At 34.2% G+C, this 17,397-nt stretch overlaps 1 protein-coding gene across 1 annotated transcript; it reads right to left on the bottom strand.

Moving 5' to 3' along the window:
- Positions 1-10,419: 10,419 nt before the first annotated feature.
- On the bottom strand, positions 10,420-17,215 carry LOC106075637 (uncharacterized). Its single transcript, XM_013236549.2, has 6 exons — positions 17,093-17,215; positions 16,873-16,981; positions 15,499-15,620; positions 12,814-12,852; positions 12,517-12,573; positions 10,420-11,821 (listed from the first exon to the last, which is right to left on the bottom strand). The coding sequence occupies exons 1-6, from the start codon at positions 17,151-17,153 to the stop codon at positions 11,748-11,750; spliced, it is 462 nt and encodes a 153-aa protein (XP_013092003.1). The 5' UTR covers positions 17,154-17,215; the 3' UTR covers positions 10,420-11,747.
- Positions 17,216-17,397: the final 182 nt, after the last annotated feature.

Below are 17,397 nucleotides of genomic sequence, written 5' to 3'. Positions count from 1 at the left end.
TGGTGGCCTATTAGTTCATTGTTCCAGTAGTTCGTGGAACACATTCAGGCCTCGCGGAACACAGTTTGGGAAACACTGATCTACAAGATCGTTCTAAAAATGATTTGAAAATTCGAAACAGTCACAATGACCATTGGGCCCCACAATGACTTGTTGACCATAGTCAGAAAATACAAATTTAAATTGTATGGCCATATCAAGAGGTCCATAGGGCTCGCAAATATCTTCCTGCATGGAACAGAACAGTGGAGGCAAACAGAGAAAGGATGGAAGACAAGATCAAGAATGGACGGGCCTACCATTGAAAGAGCATCTGCTGGAGGTAGAGAGGATTGGAGAAAGACGGTCTACAGATCATGTGTCTTTCACCCGGCACTAGATTCATTATTAGTAGTTCTCAAAATCGAATTATATGATCTTGTACTAAATAACCAGAATCACTGCCTAAATCTTGTTTTAAACATTTTGTTTAGGTATGGGAAAGCAAAGTGTATAGGTTTGTTTGTTTTTTAAAGTAAACGTATACCTAAGTGAGAGTAGCAAATACAAACAAAAACACATAAAATATTTTTATTTATAAAAGTAATGCCCTTTGTTGTTTTTTCTTCTCTCTATGTATATCATAGTATTATATTGAGAAATAAAACAACAACGATGTTACAAAATACTACTACTACCAGTTTGTTTGATTTCTTATGGCATCATTATTACTTGTGTTAGAAAGTCTATAAACGATGTTGTTTTGTTTTTTTTCACCAGAGTGGTTGTATGGAAAACAATGTACATGCTTAATTTAAAAAAAAACAAGAGAATTCCCTTAAAAAACAATACAAGTTTAACTTTTGCACCATTGGAGCACGCTCAAAACAAATGGTGAAGGCGCTTTTAGTTTTTGAGCTCTAAACGTGAACCCCTGACAGACCATACATAGTTTTTAATAATATAAGTTGTTTCTGTCCGAAATCGTTAAAAAAAATAGAAGGTATTAGAAAGTAGTATACAGTAGTCAGCATTCAATGTGGACATCTTCCATTCATTTAGCCTAAAAGCCTCTAACCCAGCGGTTCTCAACCTTTTTAGCTCGGCGACCCCTTTTTACTATTCCCCACCATGCGGCGACCCCCAACCGTAAATATTCTAAAGTAACAGCTCTTTTGATAATGATATAAAAATCGTAATCATAATGAGGAATTGAGGATATAAGCACCTGTGTGGAAGTCATCTATAATTGTACCTGTGCCAAAGGTTTCCAAACCAAAGGAAATGAATGACTATAGACCTGTTTCACTTACTTCCATTGTGTCTAAATGTTTAGAAAAATTGGTTAAAATGTTTCTTCTGAATGATCTTTGTAATAAGTTAGACCCTTTACAATTTGCTTACCAAAAGGGTAAAGGTGTAGACGATGCCATCCTAAATATTTTAAACTGTGTCTACAAACATCTGGACTTACCGAATACTTATGTAGGATTGCTCTTTATGGATTTCTCATCAGCTTTTAACACTATACAACTTCATTTACTCATTGAAAAGATGAAAGCGTTGCAGATTAGTCCATACATAATACTATGGGCTAATGAATTTTTGACCCAGAGAGCTCAGAGGGTTAGGGTAAACAATGTTATATCTAATGAACGCATAGTTAACACAGGGGCGCCCCAGGGGGCTGTAACATCGCCATTGTGGTTCATTTTGTACACCAATGATTTTCAATCCGATAGTTATTGTTGTTCCTTCACAAAATTCGCTGATGATGCGGCTCTTCTTGCCCTGCTCTCAGAGAGCTCAGACGTAAATGAGTATTTCAAAGAACTAGAACACATTGAGGAATACTGTAAAGATAATTTTTTATTATTAAATGTAAAAAAAAACAAAGAAATGATAATCGATTTTCGTAGGGACAAGAAGGGAAATGATATTGTTTCTGTAGCTGGAGAGACTATTGAAATTGTGCAAACCTTTAAATACCTTGGTACTATCCTAGACAATAAACTAAATTTTACTGCAAATACTGATTATATCAGCAAAAAAGGGCAGCAAAGATTACGACTACTAAGAAAACTGTCCTCGTTTAATGTTAGCGAAAAGGCCTTGGCTATGTTTTATCACGCTCACATCTGCAATATTTTAAGTTTCAATATCACAGCCTGGTATGGCAATCTGAGCATTAAAAATAAAAATAAACTTAATAGAATCCTAAATGCTGCTGGCAAAATCATTGGCAAAAAACAAACCCCATTTGGGCAGTTGTTTGAGACAAACATCTATAAAAAAGCTAACAAGATCCTCGAAATAAAGAATCACCCTTTGTGTCAGGACTTTGTGATTTTACCATCACAAAAGAGATACAAGACACCGATAGCAAAGACAAACAGACACAAACACTCTTTTGTTCCCCTGGCAATCAAATTATTAAATAAGAACAATATGGTATAAACTTTGTCACATGTAAATTATGAGTGAGTCTGGTGTGAATGTACACTTTGGTTTCTAATAGTTATAATGTTTTTTGTTTGGTGTAATGCACAAATTGTAAGACAAATTTCCTTACGGATAATAAAGATTATTATTATTATTATTATTATTATTATTATTATTGCAAGGGCTTTATGTCAATTACGAAATAATATGAAATTATCATCATCATCACTCCTTTGAGTTCCTCATGCAACATAGGGCCTCGACAAAAACACGCCACTCTCCACGGTCTCTTGCTAGCTTTTTGATGGTGTCCCAGCTCTTCCCGGTCTTCTCTGCTTCTTCAAGTACACTGCGTCGCCATGTTCTTTTTGGTCTTCCTCTGCGTCTTGTTCCCTGGGGGTTCCACTCTATGGCCTGCCTAGCTCTGTTGCTGGTATCTTTTCTAAGGGTGTGACCAATCCATCTCCACTTCCTCTCTAAGATCTGAACTTCTATATTTTTCTGTCCACTCATCTCCCACAGTTTGGTGTTTTCTACTTTGTCATACCAGTGTATTTTTAGGATATTTCTCAGGCATCTGTTGATGAAGGTCTGTATTTTTTTTGTTGTGGCTTCATTTGTTCTCCATGTTTCAGAACCATACAGTAGGACAGCCTTTACATTAGAGTTAAAGATTCTTAGTTTAGTCTTGTTTGAGATGTAAGGAGATTTCCAGGTTGGTTTTAGCTGTTTAAATGTCTGACGTGCTAGATTTATACGGCGTTTAATGTCTTCATCTGTTCCACCTGATATACTGACTACACTCCCAAGGTATATAAAATGTTTTACTTGGTCTATTGTCTGAGAATCCAATACTATGTCTCCACTTTGTGTATTGTTTACTTTAAGTACTTTAGTTTTTTGGTGGTTTATTTTGAGGCCTACTCTTTTTCCTACTTCGCTTAAAGCTGTGACCTTTTCTTGCATATCTTGTAGTCTGTGTGATAATAGGGCTATGTCATCAGCAAATTCCAGATCTTCCAGCTTTTGCGTGAGAGTCCATTTGGATTCCTTTCCCTGCGTTAGAGTAGGCTTCTTTTGTGACCCAATCCAGTACTAGAAGGAACAGGAGTGGTGAAAGAAGACATCCCTGTTTGACTCCTGTTGTGACTGGAAATTCCTCTTACAGCTTGCCACAGTGGGTTACTTGGCAGGTGAAACCATCATAAAGGTCCTTGATTATGGTTATTATTTTATTGGGGATCCCATAATGTCTCATTACAGTCCAGATAGATTCTCTGTCGACACTATCAAAAGCTTTTTCAAAGTCAACAAAAGTTGCATAGAGAGGAGATTGCCATTCGACACATTGTTCTACAATTATCCTGAGTGTAGCTATTTGGTTAGCACAAGATCTCCCTTTTCTGAATCCGGCCTGTTCTTCCCTTAGGTGTTCATCACATGCTCCCTTTATTCTGTTTAGTAGGATTCTGCTAAAAATCTTGATTGGTACTGACAGCAAAGTGATGCCTCGCCATTTCTCACATTGTGATAGATCTCCACTCTTTGGTATTTTTATTAGCAAGCCCTTTTTCCACTCACCCGGAGGTGTTTCTGTTAACCAAATTTTGTTGAATAGTTTGTGCATTTGGTCAACTATTTCACTTCCTCCTTTTTTTTAGGACTTCGGGTGGTATGTTGTCAATTTCAGCTGCTTTACCTGTCTTCATTTGTTTGAGTGCATTCCTTATTTCTTCTTTTGTTATTTCTTCCATGTTTATGTCTAGTGTTGGTCCTGCATTTAGATCTGGTGAATTTCGTGGTTTAGGTCTATTGAGCACTTCTTGAAAATATTCTTTCCATCTTTCAAGTTGTTCATTTATTGAAGAAAGTAGTTTTCCGTATTTGTCTCGGACTGGAACATTGCAATTAGCCTTTTTGGTACTGAGAAGTTTGGTGATTTTGTATAGTTGTTTTATATCTCCTTTACCTGCTGCTTCTTCTGCCTGTTCTGCCAGATTATTGTAAAATGATCGTTTGTCTTGTCTAAGCATTTTGGTGACTTTCTGTGAAACTGCTTGGTAATCTTGTTTTGATTGTTGCTTGTGGTTTCTTGTTTTTGCTAGGTTAACTGCCTGTTTAGCGCATTTCCTTTCTTCGATTAATTTCCATGTCTCGTCACTAATCCACTGTTTTTTCTTCTTAGGGTTAAGGCTTAGTACTTCATTGCTTGTTTCAGTAATAATTTCTTTGAAATTTTGCCAAGATTTATCGATGTTTTGTTTGGCCTCATCTAGTTGTAGCACAGCAAATCTATTTTGAAGGGATAGTTGGAATTCCTTTTTAATCTGTGTGTTGTGGAGCTTGTCTAGGTCAAATCTTTTCCTTTTGTTTCTTTCTGTTTTATTGCTAGCCAGCTTCATTTTTAGTTTGGCAACAACTAGGTGGTGGTCTGAGCCAGTGGCGTAGCTAGAGTATATGGTGCCTGGTGCGGTACTCATCTTGATGCCCCCCAAAAAAAAAAAAAAACAACTAATCAATAACATTGCAAAACCTTACTTTTTTGTTTAAAATAATATATATTCATTAATCAAATATTTTTAATTCAAAAAAATCGCTTTTACATAAACATACTACAAATGAATTTTACGCGCTTTCTTGCTGGCAAAAGTATCAATAATTTTATCAATTTTTTCCACCAGCTCTTATTTAATGGACAAAATTGACAAATTAGTGAGTCATCGTTGATCGCAAGTAATTCTTCATCAGTTTAAGTTTGGAAAAACTTCTCTCGCATGTAGCGACGTTTACCGCAATAGTCAAAAATATGCGAATCATGATGACGATATTCGGGACTGAATCATCTAGCTGATCTTTTTTTATAAATTTCAAGAGCTCAACAGGTCCTTGTTTTGGAAGTGCGGAGGCTTCTGATGAAACTGTGACAAACCGTTGAAGCCTCTTTCGCTCCAGCAGAAATTCGTTTTTATCAATGTCGCTAGGAGTACTATCGAGATTGATTTCGACCTGAGGATTTAATAGCTGGTAAGGGGACAAAACTTCATATCTATCTGCTACATCATGAAGTTGCTCGAATCGGGTGATTATTTCTTGAACAATCCTGTCCACGGTAGAATAAATTTCCCTTCGTAGCTCTTCTTTGTGTGTAAGTACAGAGTCGTCACTTTTCTCACCAGGCATCTTTTTCTTATGGCCAATACGTTCTTGAGGTTCTGTACTGATTCTCAGATCTGAACACACGCTTTCGGCAAAGGTAATGCTGGCTTCAGCGATGTTGTGGTGATTATGTTTTGTGTATAATATTGTAAACGGTACGTCAAAGAACCTTGGTTGTAAGACTGAAAGAATTCTATGTTTATTTATTAATTTTACTATTATTTGATTGGTTCATTGATTGGGACAGCGCTTGAAGTTTTGTTTTTGTTGACAGTCGGACCGGAGTTTGGTGATAGCATAGTAGGGGCCATTATAAGGCAGTTTGATAGTTAATGTATATTTAGGAATTCAGCTTTTGTTGGCGTTATCTACAGTTATAATTTATTCCTATTTTCTTTATTAAATATTCTTATTTCTAATGCATCCCTGGTGTTCTTGAAGTATTGCAAAATGTAATGTATCCATGTCAAAGTCATAGGCTAGGAGTTCACAACAATCACAACAGATGTCCTCTCGATTACTACTTAAAAATGTCTCTAATGTTTTTAGTTTGAGTGAGCAGTCTTGAATAGACAATCCTTGTTTTTGAAGGTAGACTTGCGCATCATTAATTTTAGTTAATACAGGAGCCCAAAATCCAAGATAGGTGAGAAAACTATAAGACTGAATAGCAACCAATAATCCACCTGCTTCAGATGTAGTCGATGAATTTTCATCTCTGCTAGTTAATGTCTCCAGAGTTTCAATAATTTTAGAAAATGTATCCCTAACCATCTTGACGGCTTCTCCTCTGGCGCTCCAGCGGGTCTCAACTAAACGTTTAAGGCTAGTTCCGGTTATTTTGATGAGGATATCCCAGCGGTGTATTGAAGTTGAGAAAAAGGCGTGTATTCGGTCCAGTGTACCAAAAAATGTTACCGAATTGACTGACTTCAGCTTCAGCAGCTCGAATTTCTGCTAAATTAAAAGAATGGTTTGAGCAGGCAATGAATAGTGACTTCTAGAATACGTTTTTGGACACCGTAATTTTGACCTTTCATGACCGCAGCATTATCATAGCCTTGACCCCTGCAGTCCATTATGTCTAAGCCATCCGAACGCAGTTTCTCTAGAATCATCTCAGCGATTCCAGCAGCATGCTTGTCCTTTGTGTCGATGAAGTCAACAAAAGACTCACAAACTTGCACCCCGTCATTATCCATGACAGCGTACAGTAAAATTTGGGAAGTTTGATCAATTTTTCAGATGTCAGGTGTACTGTCAAAAATAATAGAGAAATATTTGGCTTGTTTTACTTGCAGTATGATTTATTTTTTAGCGTGATCCCCCAATATTGTAATAAATTCATTTTGTATTTGTGGGGACATGTATGTATTCGGTCTGGAACAAAGCTTAGTTCGAAGCACATGCTCCCTCAAGAGTGGATCGTACTTTGATAGTAATTTTACTAACTCTCCAGGTTTTCGTCTCTTGTATAATCAAATCTTGGGCCTTGTTGTCAATATTGTTCCCTACTCTCAGGCGAACTTCAAGTTCCCTCCAAGCAAGCGATGACTGAATGTGAGCCCTGCTGGTCTCATGTTTTTCTATTTTCGGAGATACCCTCCACCACTCATTGAATCCATCTTTGGATTTAAATGAAGATTTGGTACTTGATCTTGTTGAGAAAAGTATGCAGGGGAAGCAAAATAAGGATTCTTTTTTTTTTTTTTTTTTTGCGAATAACACATCCACTTTCTAAGAACTTACTCAAGTTTTCTAGACTTTCCTTTTGCTGATTCTTGATGTCTATACGCCTCTCTGAATTGACTATCCACACGCTGAACTGTTTCAGATCCTTGAGTGACAAGGTGTATGCGAATATTATCTGTGATGACATCAGGCCAAACCCCAATGTCGTTCAGTCTAGAGTTTATTATCCTGCTTTCTGTATTGTTTACACTGTCTGATGGTTCAGCTTCTTCAGTATGAATTTTTGAGGAGTGTGCTAAAAACATGCTTGTGTGCTGTCCTTTAGTCTATAGAACCTGCGGTATTGAAGTATTTTCTTCTTTTTCATCATTCAGGATGTTTTTCTGGATTCAATGATAACCGTCTCATCTTGCTTTGTTGCTTTTAATAGTTCAGTTAATTCATACCCAATAACAGCTCGCCTATAGTCGGTGGACTCTGGCAATGATGTGACTTGAAATTGTCTCGATGCTTCTTTAGACTTTATAGTCTACCCACACCGGACAGAACCAGAGATGCCGATTTCTCCGACTGAGCTTAAAATGGTTTTGAGGCGCCAGCCTGACTAGTCAGCCTTGAGCATTGTTCATCATTTTTTTTTACGTTACAGTATTACAATTAACTAGTTAGTTAAAAAAAAAACTCGTAGAAAACAAAGGTTAGCTTATTTAAAAATATTGACATTACAATAGAATTATTTCCAAAATTAAACTATAAAGAATCATAAAGAAATGAATATACTAAGACAATTGTTTAGAGCTAGAGTTTAGAAATATATTTGTAAACTCAATATCTAGATTAAACCAATGGACTAAACAATGAAGTAAAAAAAGGTTGGCCTATCTTCTTCTTTATATTACAGAGCATTGATCAGTGTAGTAACAACATATGCCGTGTGTTCGAAATAAATGTAGTAAATTAGATTCAAACTGTTCTATAGCTTACATTGTATTGAAGAAATAGTCAAGGAGATGAAACAAAATAGCGACATGACTAGTTTATAAATCGTTAGTTCATGTTTAAAATACAGTAGTTTATGTTTGCTCGTGTCCATACAATTAGTCATTTTTACTGAAAAGCTCTGGGAAATAGGAAATTAATACACACTGGGGGGAGTTTTGGTCACTTTTGGTGCCCCTCTCCACTTGGTGCCCTGTGCGGCCCGCACCACCCGCACATTGGTAGCTACGCCACTGGTCTGAGCCAATATCTGCTCCTCTTCTGTTTCGTACATCTAGTAATGTGCTTCTCCAGTTCCGCCGTATGGTAATGTGGTCGATTTGATTCTCTGTTTTATTGTCTGGTGAAACCCATGTCACTTTGTGGCATTTTTTGTGGGGGAAAATGCTGCCTCCTATCACTAATTCATTAAATGTGCAGAAGTCTGCAAACATTTCTCCTACCTACAAGAGATGTTTTGATCGTCATGGGAGACTTGAATGCCAAAGTGGGAAGTGACGACAGAGAGAGAGAGAAAAGTATGGGCACCCATGGACTTGGCACCATAAACGAATATGAAATTATAATTGGTCTAAAATGTATTTCTGCTTATAATTAAATTTAATTAAAATTTTTGATGACTACCATTTCAATTGAGCTTTCCCCAGATTCATGTTTTATAAGTATGTGACTATTAGAAAAGCTTGAGAGAAAGACAGATAGTCAACCACACACTGCTGCAACACTGGGGCCCAAGCCAGAGTATAAAAGACAACGTCCATGCACAGGTTGAGCTAGTTCTTGTTTCACAAGGTCAGGAAATCTCTTAGCAGTTTTAGTACGATCACAACGAATGGCTACTTCTGTATTTCAACTTGAAAAGTAACATACTGGAACATTTTGTTTTGCACAAACCTGTTATTGGCTATGAAAGAAAATGTCGCCACACAGACACAACACGATACGACTGAAACTGACATTGAAGAGAAATCCTTTTTCACTGCATCACTATTAATTGAGTTCAATAAAGGTTTTCTGTCATGCCTTCGTAACATCGCCAACTTTGAGCGTGAATGGACTCCTAACAAGGGCAAACGGTAAATCTGGCAGATGAAGTATGAAATATCGTCCGCAAGCATGCGCCACTTTTTTTTCAAAGAAATTATAATTGTATTTTCATAGAAAGCAGGTACTATTGGAAGCATGTAAACATTCATTTTTGTCCAATTGTGTCTGCACAAAGCTGAAGTGTTATTTGTAAAGAGTCGGATGTTTTCAGACAAATGGAGTCATGCTGCGTTTGATCAATGCCATGACGTTTTTCATTGCTTTTGTAATTCTTGTGGCAGTGCGTTACTAGTAGTTGTCGATGAACCATACAATGAGTTGAAATCCAGACCAATATCATTGCAATGAAATCACAAATAGTTGACACGAGATTTTACACTTTCCCAAAATGAAGTCACTTTGATCAAAGTCGCCTACATAGCATAGCGTAGTATTCGTTCCAAGAGGTTTTCAAATTGTCTAAAATACGGCGTATCACTTTCGGTCAAGTTCGCATGCTTCTGTTTCATGGATTTATCTAATAAATTCTGCTGTAACTATCAAAGTAAAAAATACCGTTAAAAAATCGGCAATATATTTTCTTTTCTTAACGTTCTTTGTTCAAGATTCATTTTCACTACCGGTAGCTGTTCCATAATAAAAAATTTAAAAAAAAAATTACCTTCAATAACATGAATTATAAACAATGGCGAAACAATTAATCATAAATGAAAATCCATTTCAAATACCTCATGGCATGCGCAAATTTCCCCATAGAAATAATGTCTAAGATTTACAATTATTTCGTGTTACAAAGAAAAACAAAGAATATTCTGATTCAGTTTTCAGCACCATCTATCCTCGAGCAAAAAAAAAATGTGACTGCCAGTGGGAAAAACTTAAAAATTTCAAGTTTTCCACTTTAAAAAAAAATCCATATTTCTGTTGATCTTAGGCGACCCCTGAAAAATCGTCATTCAACCCCCAATGGAGTTGCGACCCACAGGTTGAGAACCCAAAATGAAAACCGATCTTTGTACCGGACCCCAGTTTAACACAAGATGCATGACATTTCATTGGGGAAAAAAGACAACCACACAGTGGCACAACAAAAAACAAACAAACTTGTATTAAAAATAATTGTATTTTGTATTTGTGTCAACAATTGAACAAATCTAACACAACTCCAGACAAACGGATTCAATTGTAGCCTTCACATGCACCCAGTAGGCAATGGCAACTACACAAGGCACGCTGTATTTTTCACAACAGCTTAATAAAAGCTCACGCAAATTATAAAAAGTCATAAGACTGAAATTGTTACTCACTATTACAGCAGCTATAATTATCAATCACTTGTACAAAATCTCAGTTGGGAAGGATGACCGTATTGCAGCTAATGGGAGACCTCTACACGTGTAGAGCAAGAAGGGGAGACTAACCTCATTTACACAATTCTCATTCTAATAGTCATACAATATACTCTTAGCAACACATGAAAATGTAAAAAGAAAAAACCAACTGAACAGCAGACACAAAAAACAAAGATCAGATCTCAACATGAAATGCTGTCATTCTATTCAAAATGCCACTCTATTACTCATCTCACTACTCACTAACTAGACAAAAAAAATCAATGTCCACTTATTTCAGATTAAAAGATGAAAGTTATGCCTATAGGAATAGTTCAAATAAAACTTGGTCAAACTTGGTAATCCTTTCCATTCAATAATTGTTGAAGTGGGTTAGAGTTCTAGGAACTGCAGATGATATTTATCTATTTAAAAAAATTACATTTATGAATACAAAGTGTGAACAGATTGTTCTACAACTTCAATCAAAACAGAACAACAATTGCTTGACTCCTATTCACCAGTCCTGCTTCTTGTTAATACTTTAATATGTTAGGCATCAAAAATGAAAACATGGGTAGCTGCCATTTATTCTTCTATTTACATTTTAAAAATGTATATTGAAAATTAAATTATGAATGAAAACTGAATGCCACAGTTCAGATTTCTGGACTTGACACTAGCACTGGAAGTTTAAAACAACTGAAATACTTTCTTTTTAAATCAACAAAACAACTTTTGAACAGTGTGGTAAATCTAAGAAATTCAATTATTATAATGACCAAATATGGATGTACCATAACCATATCATTGAATACAAACAAGGAAAACAACTCTAAAAGCTGAGAATAATTATAGAACAAATCCTAAAATAGAATTCATGTTGGGGTATCCCTGTAACATGGATGCTCTTCCATAAACTGCATCAGAAACATTCCAAAACTTGATCTGAATAACCTAGTAGCAGCAAGCAAACAATTGGTTTGAGCTCAACCATATGATGGTCATAGTCCAATTAATACATTGGTTGCTGCTTTTGTTTTTTGTTGTTTTTTTTTAAAGGAAGGTTTTTAATTTCTAAAAGGCACAATAAACATTGGTTCAGCTTGTGGATTTTCCTATAATTGTTAATTGCTTGTTCTCCCAAAAACGCTCCAAATCAAAAGCTTGGTAATCTGAGAATGGAGGAAAATATATTTTCTTATTCATTTCATGCTAATTTTTTTTTTTTTGTAACTTTTTAAATTAACAATGAAAAATGAAATAAGAAGTAAATGTAGTCAAATCAATGAATTATGTTTTAATTAAGCCAACACAACAAATGAGCTCCAATAAAAGCATGTAGTCAAAAAAATGTTTAGTAGACAGGTCATTAATAAAACCCAGACCATGTAAATGACAGACATTCAAACCAAATAGGCACCCTAAAGCAAACATTACCTGAAGGACTAAGTCCAGTCAATAAAGAAAAGACATATTTAGTCTATCAAGCCAACCAAAACATTCAACATTTTAAAGGTTCTGATAACAATTGCTGATATTACAAAATAAACTTAAAAGTAGAGAAAAGACAATTATTCTATCAAGCCAACCAATTAGGCCTGCAGTATACTTTGTTTTTTATTTTAATATACAAACTGAACATTTACAATTTTCCTACAAGTGAAATAAGTGCTGTGTTGTTTTTTCCAATGAAACAAAAAATTCAACATTAGGAAGATTCATATAAAAATGTCTGATATTACAAAATAAACTATTATTGTTTTTTTGTTAATGATATAGGAAATGGAGTTTCAAACAAAGAAATGAATCTTCAATTTTAAACCTTTAAAGAAAAAACTTTAAAGTCTCAAACATTTGCTACACTTACTTGGGTCAGTGCGTCGCTTTGGCTCTCCCCTCTCCTTGTAAATTTCATAGCTGTTTTCTGTTACATCAGTAAAACAAAACCATTGAATAAAAATAAAAATGATGAAAAGAAAAATGTTTTACAATAGTATAAAATTTAAATGCTGTTATTTAATAAGCACAATAATAGAACTCATCATTAGAAGTTAGAATATTTTAAACAGGTAGGTATAGAATTACAGTTATGTCACAATTATGTAATACACTTTCAAAATGAAGAATATCAAGAAACATAAACAATTTTTAAAAAAAAGAATACCTCCGTCTTTGGTTAAACTTTCTTGAACTTTTTGCCACTCTGTACAAAAATAAATAAATAATTGTACAATAAAATGCTTCTATATTCATTACAATGAATTCAGACTATGCCAGAGGTGTGATTGTCAACTAATAAAGCCCTGAGTTGTTTTTTTTTTAATTAATTTTATTAATTGTTGCATATTCTGCGTATTTTACAAAATTATGAAGAAAAAAAATACAAAAGACAAAATAAACTTGTAATGCACACATTCTAATTAAATTTGTAAGTTATTCACATATTATATATAAGTGTATGAGTTTGTGTGTTCTCATTTAAGAATTTAAGCTCAACAGAGGTGGAAGCATAAATCAGAGTAAAAAAAAATTATTTATTCTTTTATTATTGGATATCAATCAAATCAGTCAAACTGTGAGTACCCCATTGGCACCAGAATATTGCCATTTTAACTCTTTTGCTCCAAATTGACAATACCATCGTTGATTTGAACTCATTAAATTAAATTAATGTTTGACTTTATAAACTTTACTTTGTCTTATATAAAAAGAACATGCAGTCGTCTTTAATTCTATAACAAATAAAACATTTTCTGATAACAAACAAAAAAGTTATTGAAGCTTATTCATAACAGGGTAGTGAAATACTACTGAGCAAAATAAAGAATCCCGTTGAAATGTGGAAAATAATTACGGAGAGAAAGAGTTAAAGAAGTTGTAGCACTATAGCTTTTTCTACAAAAAAATGGAGAGAAGAATTCTTAAAAAAACAACTTGAGATAAACTCATGGATGCAAGCAACAGAGCCCCGTTTTGCCTGCAAGGGGGGGTCGGCAATCCCAAAAAACCCGCAAGCATGATGCCTCTTATACTTCTCGACATAAATATATATATATATATATAAATATATATTAATATATATATGTCTTTAAATAAAAACTATAAATTCTAAGCTTTTAAGCTTTTACTTAAATTACTATAATCTACATGTATGTTTAAACATTTCATTTTTTATATATATAATATGCACATAGATAGGCCTACCTACTACCACTATATTAGTATAAATCAAACTTTGTAGCACCTATGTTAAAAGTTAACTCTATTTCAAATAAAAGATCTAATAGATCTAAATATTTATTGGCTGACAGAGTACTAGTCAGTAGATCTTACCAAATATAGAGCTAGTTAACTGGATCTTCTAACTAATAGTAGCTTAGAGTACTTAGACTGATTTTTATACTAGATATCTAGATCTAGTCAAGATGTCATTTTAATTCTATGATAATAGTAACAGAGTAGATCCATCAATTTAAACCTATCTATGTCTAGGTATAATAAAGAAACTAGTAACTAGTAAGTATTAAGTTAATTAAGTATTATGTCTAGACATACAATAGTCTAAGTCTAGACTTTAACTTGTCTAGGAATAGAGTGTCACTAGAGCTACTATTTAACTAGATATTAGATTTTCTCTAGATTTAGGTCTAGACTAGACCTAAATCCAAATTATATACTCTAGATTTAGTTCCAGATCTTGAAGTTAGATCTATATACACACTAATCTAGTACTGCTAGATCATAGAAGTGAGCCCTGTCCCCCTAGCTAGAATCATCTACTAGATCTAGAGTCTTGCCTTTTTTAAAATAAGTTTTTTATTATTAGATCTAGAATCTAGATTTAATTAGATCTAGACTTTACTAGTAGAATATTATATCTGATAATAGATTATAATACTTAAGTAATAGATACGATCTACTTTTGATCTACGCTGCTTCTGCCCAGGGACTAGACCTAGTCAGGCTAGTGGTAGATTGTAACTGTAAGATTCTAACTAATTATTCCAATTATCTAGATCTAATAGTTATTACTCATTGAATTGATATCGCTCTATCATTATCATCCACTGAGACGTCTGAGATGATCTATCGACTATTATACCACTGCCACTACTAGATCTAGTGACTAGTCTAGACAGTCTACCTAGTGCACTAGCTAGCCTGACTAGTCTAGGTCTAGTCCCTGGATATAATTAAATCTAGATCTAATAATAAAAAACTTATTTTAAAAAAGGCAAGACTCGAATTGACTAGATCTAGTTCTATATTATTATATAAGTTTTAAAACTATCGTTACTATGATACTATCATCATTCATACGCCGATACGGCGACGATAATTATGATACGGTACGGTAAATTCGCATTTTCGGGTAAATACTAAATACGTTCAACTTCTAAAATCATTTTAAAATGTAGAAATAGATCTAGATCTCTAGACTAGATCTAGCCTCTAGGTCTGGTTTAAATTTTTATGCCGGCAGATCAAACTTAATAGAATTAGATCTACTTGCTAGATGTAACTTAGGCGTCTCAGGCCGGGGTCATACGGATTTGTTTCTAACTTTTGTTTACGTTTTTTTGATACAAAGCGAAAGTTCGGAAATAGCGCATGCGCTGTAACTTAAGAATTGTAACTTCCTGTCTTTCTTTGAATTCGACTTATTAAGTTTTAGTTTTAAAGTACAAAACGTGAATGTGAAAAAAAAAAAAAAAAAGTCCGATACTGAGCCGGCAATCAGTCGGACTGGCGTTTGCCGGCAACCTTTTTTTTTTAACTTCGATTTAGCCGGCATGCCGGCTATAGCCGGCGATCTTGCACCCATGGATAAACTGAAGAAAAAACTTACGTTTGGTTAAAAAATTAACCATTTCCTGATGATTTTCCTGCAACGTGGAATCCTGACTGACAGAAGGTTGAGGTCTTCTATTTATTGTTCGTCTCTGTTGTTGAAATGTTGGTCTGGGATTGCTGCATAAAAAAAACATAAAATATTTATATATATCATTATCACTTAATTTAGTAAATAGTGTTACAAGAGACGCTGTACAACTTTTCCACATTCAGAGCAAGAGTACTATTGTATAGCTGTACCGGTACAGAAAATTGAAACCTGACCTGAAAGGATCTTCCACTTTTGAGGAGAAAAATTACAAAAGACAAGAACAAACTTGAGATCCACATAAAAAATGGCCTTCTCTAGTAGAGATCTACAAAAGGACAGAATCAATGGGGGTATAGTAGACTTTATAGCTGCCTAATCAAGTGGTAGATCTACATACTCTGGACTGTCATCATAAAGATTCCAAAATCTAGCCCTGCCTGTCACTCTGCTAGTTTGAGCAGAAATATTGTTTGGGCTCTAGATATATTGATCTAGATACTCTAGATCTAATAATTTTCATTTCCTAAAAAAAAAAGGGGGGAACTTACAAGTCATTTCAAAATTTCATTGTACAGCCTAGATTTAGAAGATGCATATGGACTATGAACAGATTAAAGAAAGATCTAGATCTAGTCTAATACTACTAATTTAATAGGTTATAGATTCTCTAGCTCTAGATTTAGACTGTAAAGTTGACTTATCAGACTCAGTTAAAGTTAACAATATGATAATGATTGATGAATCATTTAAGACTTAAAATGACTTCAGTTATCAGTATTCAATGGATTCAAGGAATATTTATGATATTCACCAAGACAACTGACTATTCATTATTCAGTCTATCTAACAATCTAGTAAATATAGTATATAGATCTAGTCATTATAATTATATAAATTATAAATAGTCTATGTCCATATTTATATAGATCTATTAATCTATTACATATGATATTACTATTTTAGTATATAGATTAATAGATTAGATCTATTAGTTTAAGTTTAGTCTAAACTTTCTAAAGTCTAAGCCTAATATATAATAAAGTTAGTCTAGCTAGAGTCTAGATTAGATCCAAATCATAGTATAGTGTTAGTATAGTCTAGTAAATCGAGATCTAGATCTAGACATAGATCTACTCTAACTCTAGTCAGTCTAGAGTCTAGATCTGATTGTCATGTCCATGATGAAAGTCTATCAGGGGTCAAATAGGACAAGTAACTTATTGTAAAAATGGGTAACAACGTTGATATCGATGCCATTACAATACTCATACAGAAGTATTTAGAAATTTGATACTCTGCATAGACCTAGATTCAATACACACAATAATCATGTTTTACCTCATTTCTGCTGCTTGTTCGTCGGAAGCTTCGGTCTTACTTAAAGATTTTGATGAAACTGTGGTGTTTTTATCTCGGTTTTCGTAGCTATCCAGATGTCTTGGAGGCCCTAAAGAGTTTTCAATATTTTTTTAAGGAAAAGAAAATAATACAAACGTAAATTTGATATCTAATTGATCAGTGAAACGTATTCTAACACAATTAACTACAATTTTTTTACCTCTGCTGTGAGCGCTCGCGACAATTTTACTTGGTGCTAAGCCTTTAGTTAGCGTGTACATTGTATGGTGTGTTTACAGTCCTTTGCGCATACCAAATGCGCATGCGGTTTTTGACATTACTTTTGAAGCAAGAGTGTGGAGAGATCAATGCAACTTTTTCATTTTGAAATAAAAAATATGACATAGTGACACCTTTTTTTTTTTTTTTGAAAATATTTATAATCTCAAAATTAGTTTATTATAAAAAAACATTTTTAAAAGAAGGGAGGAAAAAAGCTTGAAAGATGATTTTTTTAAAGCATTT

The sequence above is a fragment of the Biomphalaria glabrata genome, chromosome 2 (assembly GCF_947242115.1).
Source record: "Biomphalaria glabrata chromosome 2, xgBioGlab47.1, whole genome shotgun sequence".
Classification (NCBI taxonomy): domain Eukaryota; kingdom Metazoa; phylum Mollusca; class Gastropoda; family Planorbidae; genus Biomphalaria; species Biomphalaria glabrata.
The sequence above is the reverse complement of the archived record's forward strand: the minus strand, read 5'-3'. Positions and strand labels throughout refer to the sequence as shown.

What these genes read in the sequence shown, in the direction of transcription:
- LOC106075637 (XM_013236549.2), bottom strand. Translation starts at nt 17,153, where the DNA reads ATGTACACGCTAACTAAAGGCTTAGCACCAAGTAAAATTGTCGCGAGC. An exon ending in AAGTTTAACCAAAGACGGAG is followed by an intron (nt 12,574 to 12,813) that starts GTATTCTTTTTT and finishes CTGATGTAACAG; the next exon opens with AAAACAGCTATGAAATTTAC. An exon ending in AAAGCGACGCACTGACCCAA is followed by an intron (nt 11,822 to 12,516) that starts GTAAGTGTAGCA and finishes CTCCATTCTCAG; the next exon opens with ATTACCAAGCTTTTGATTTG.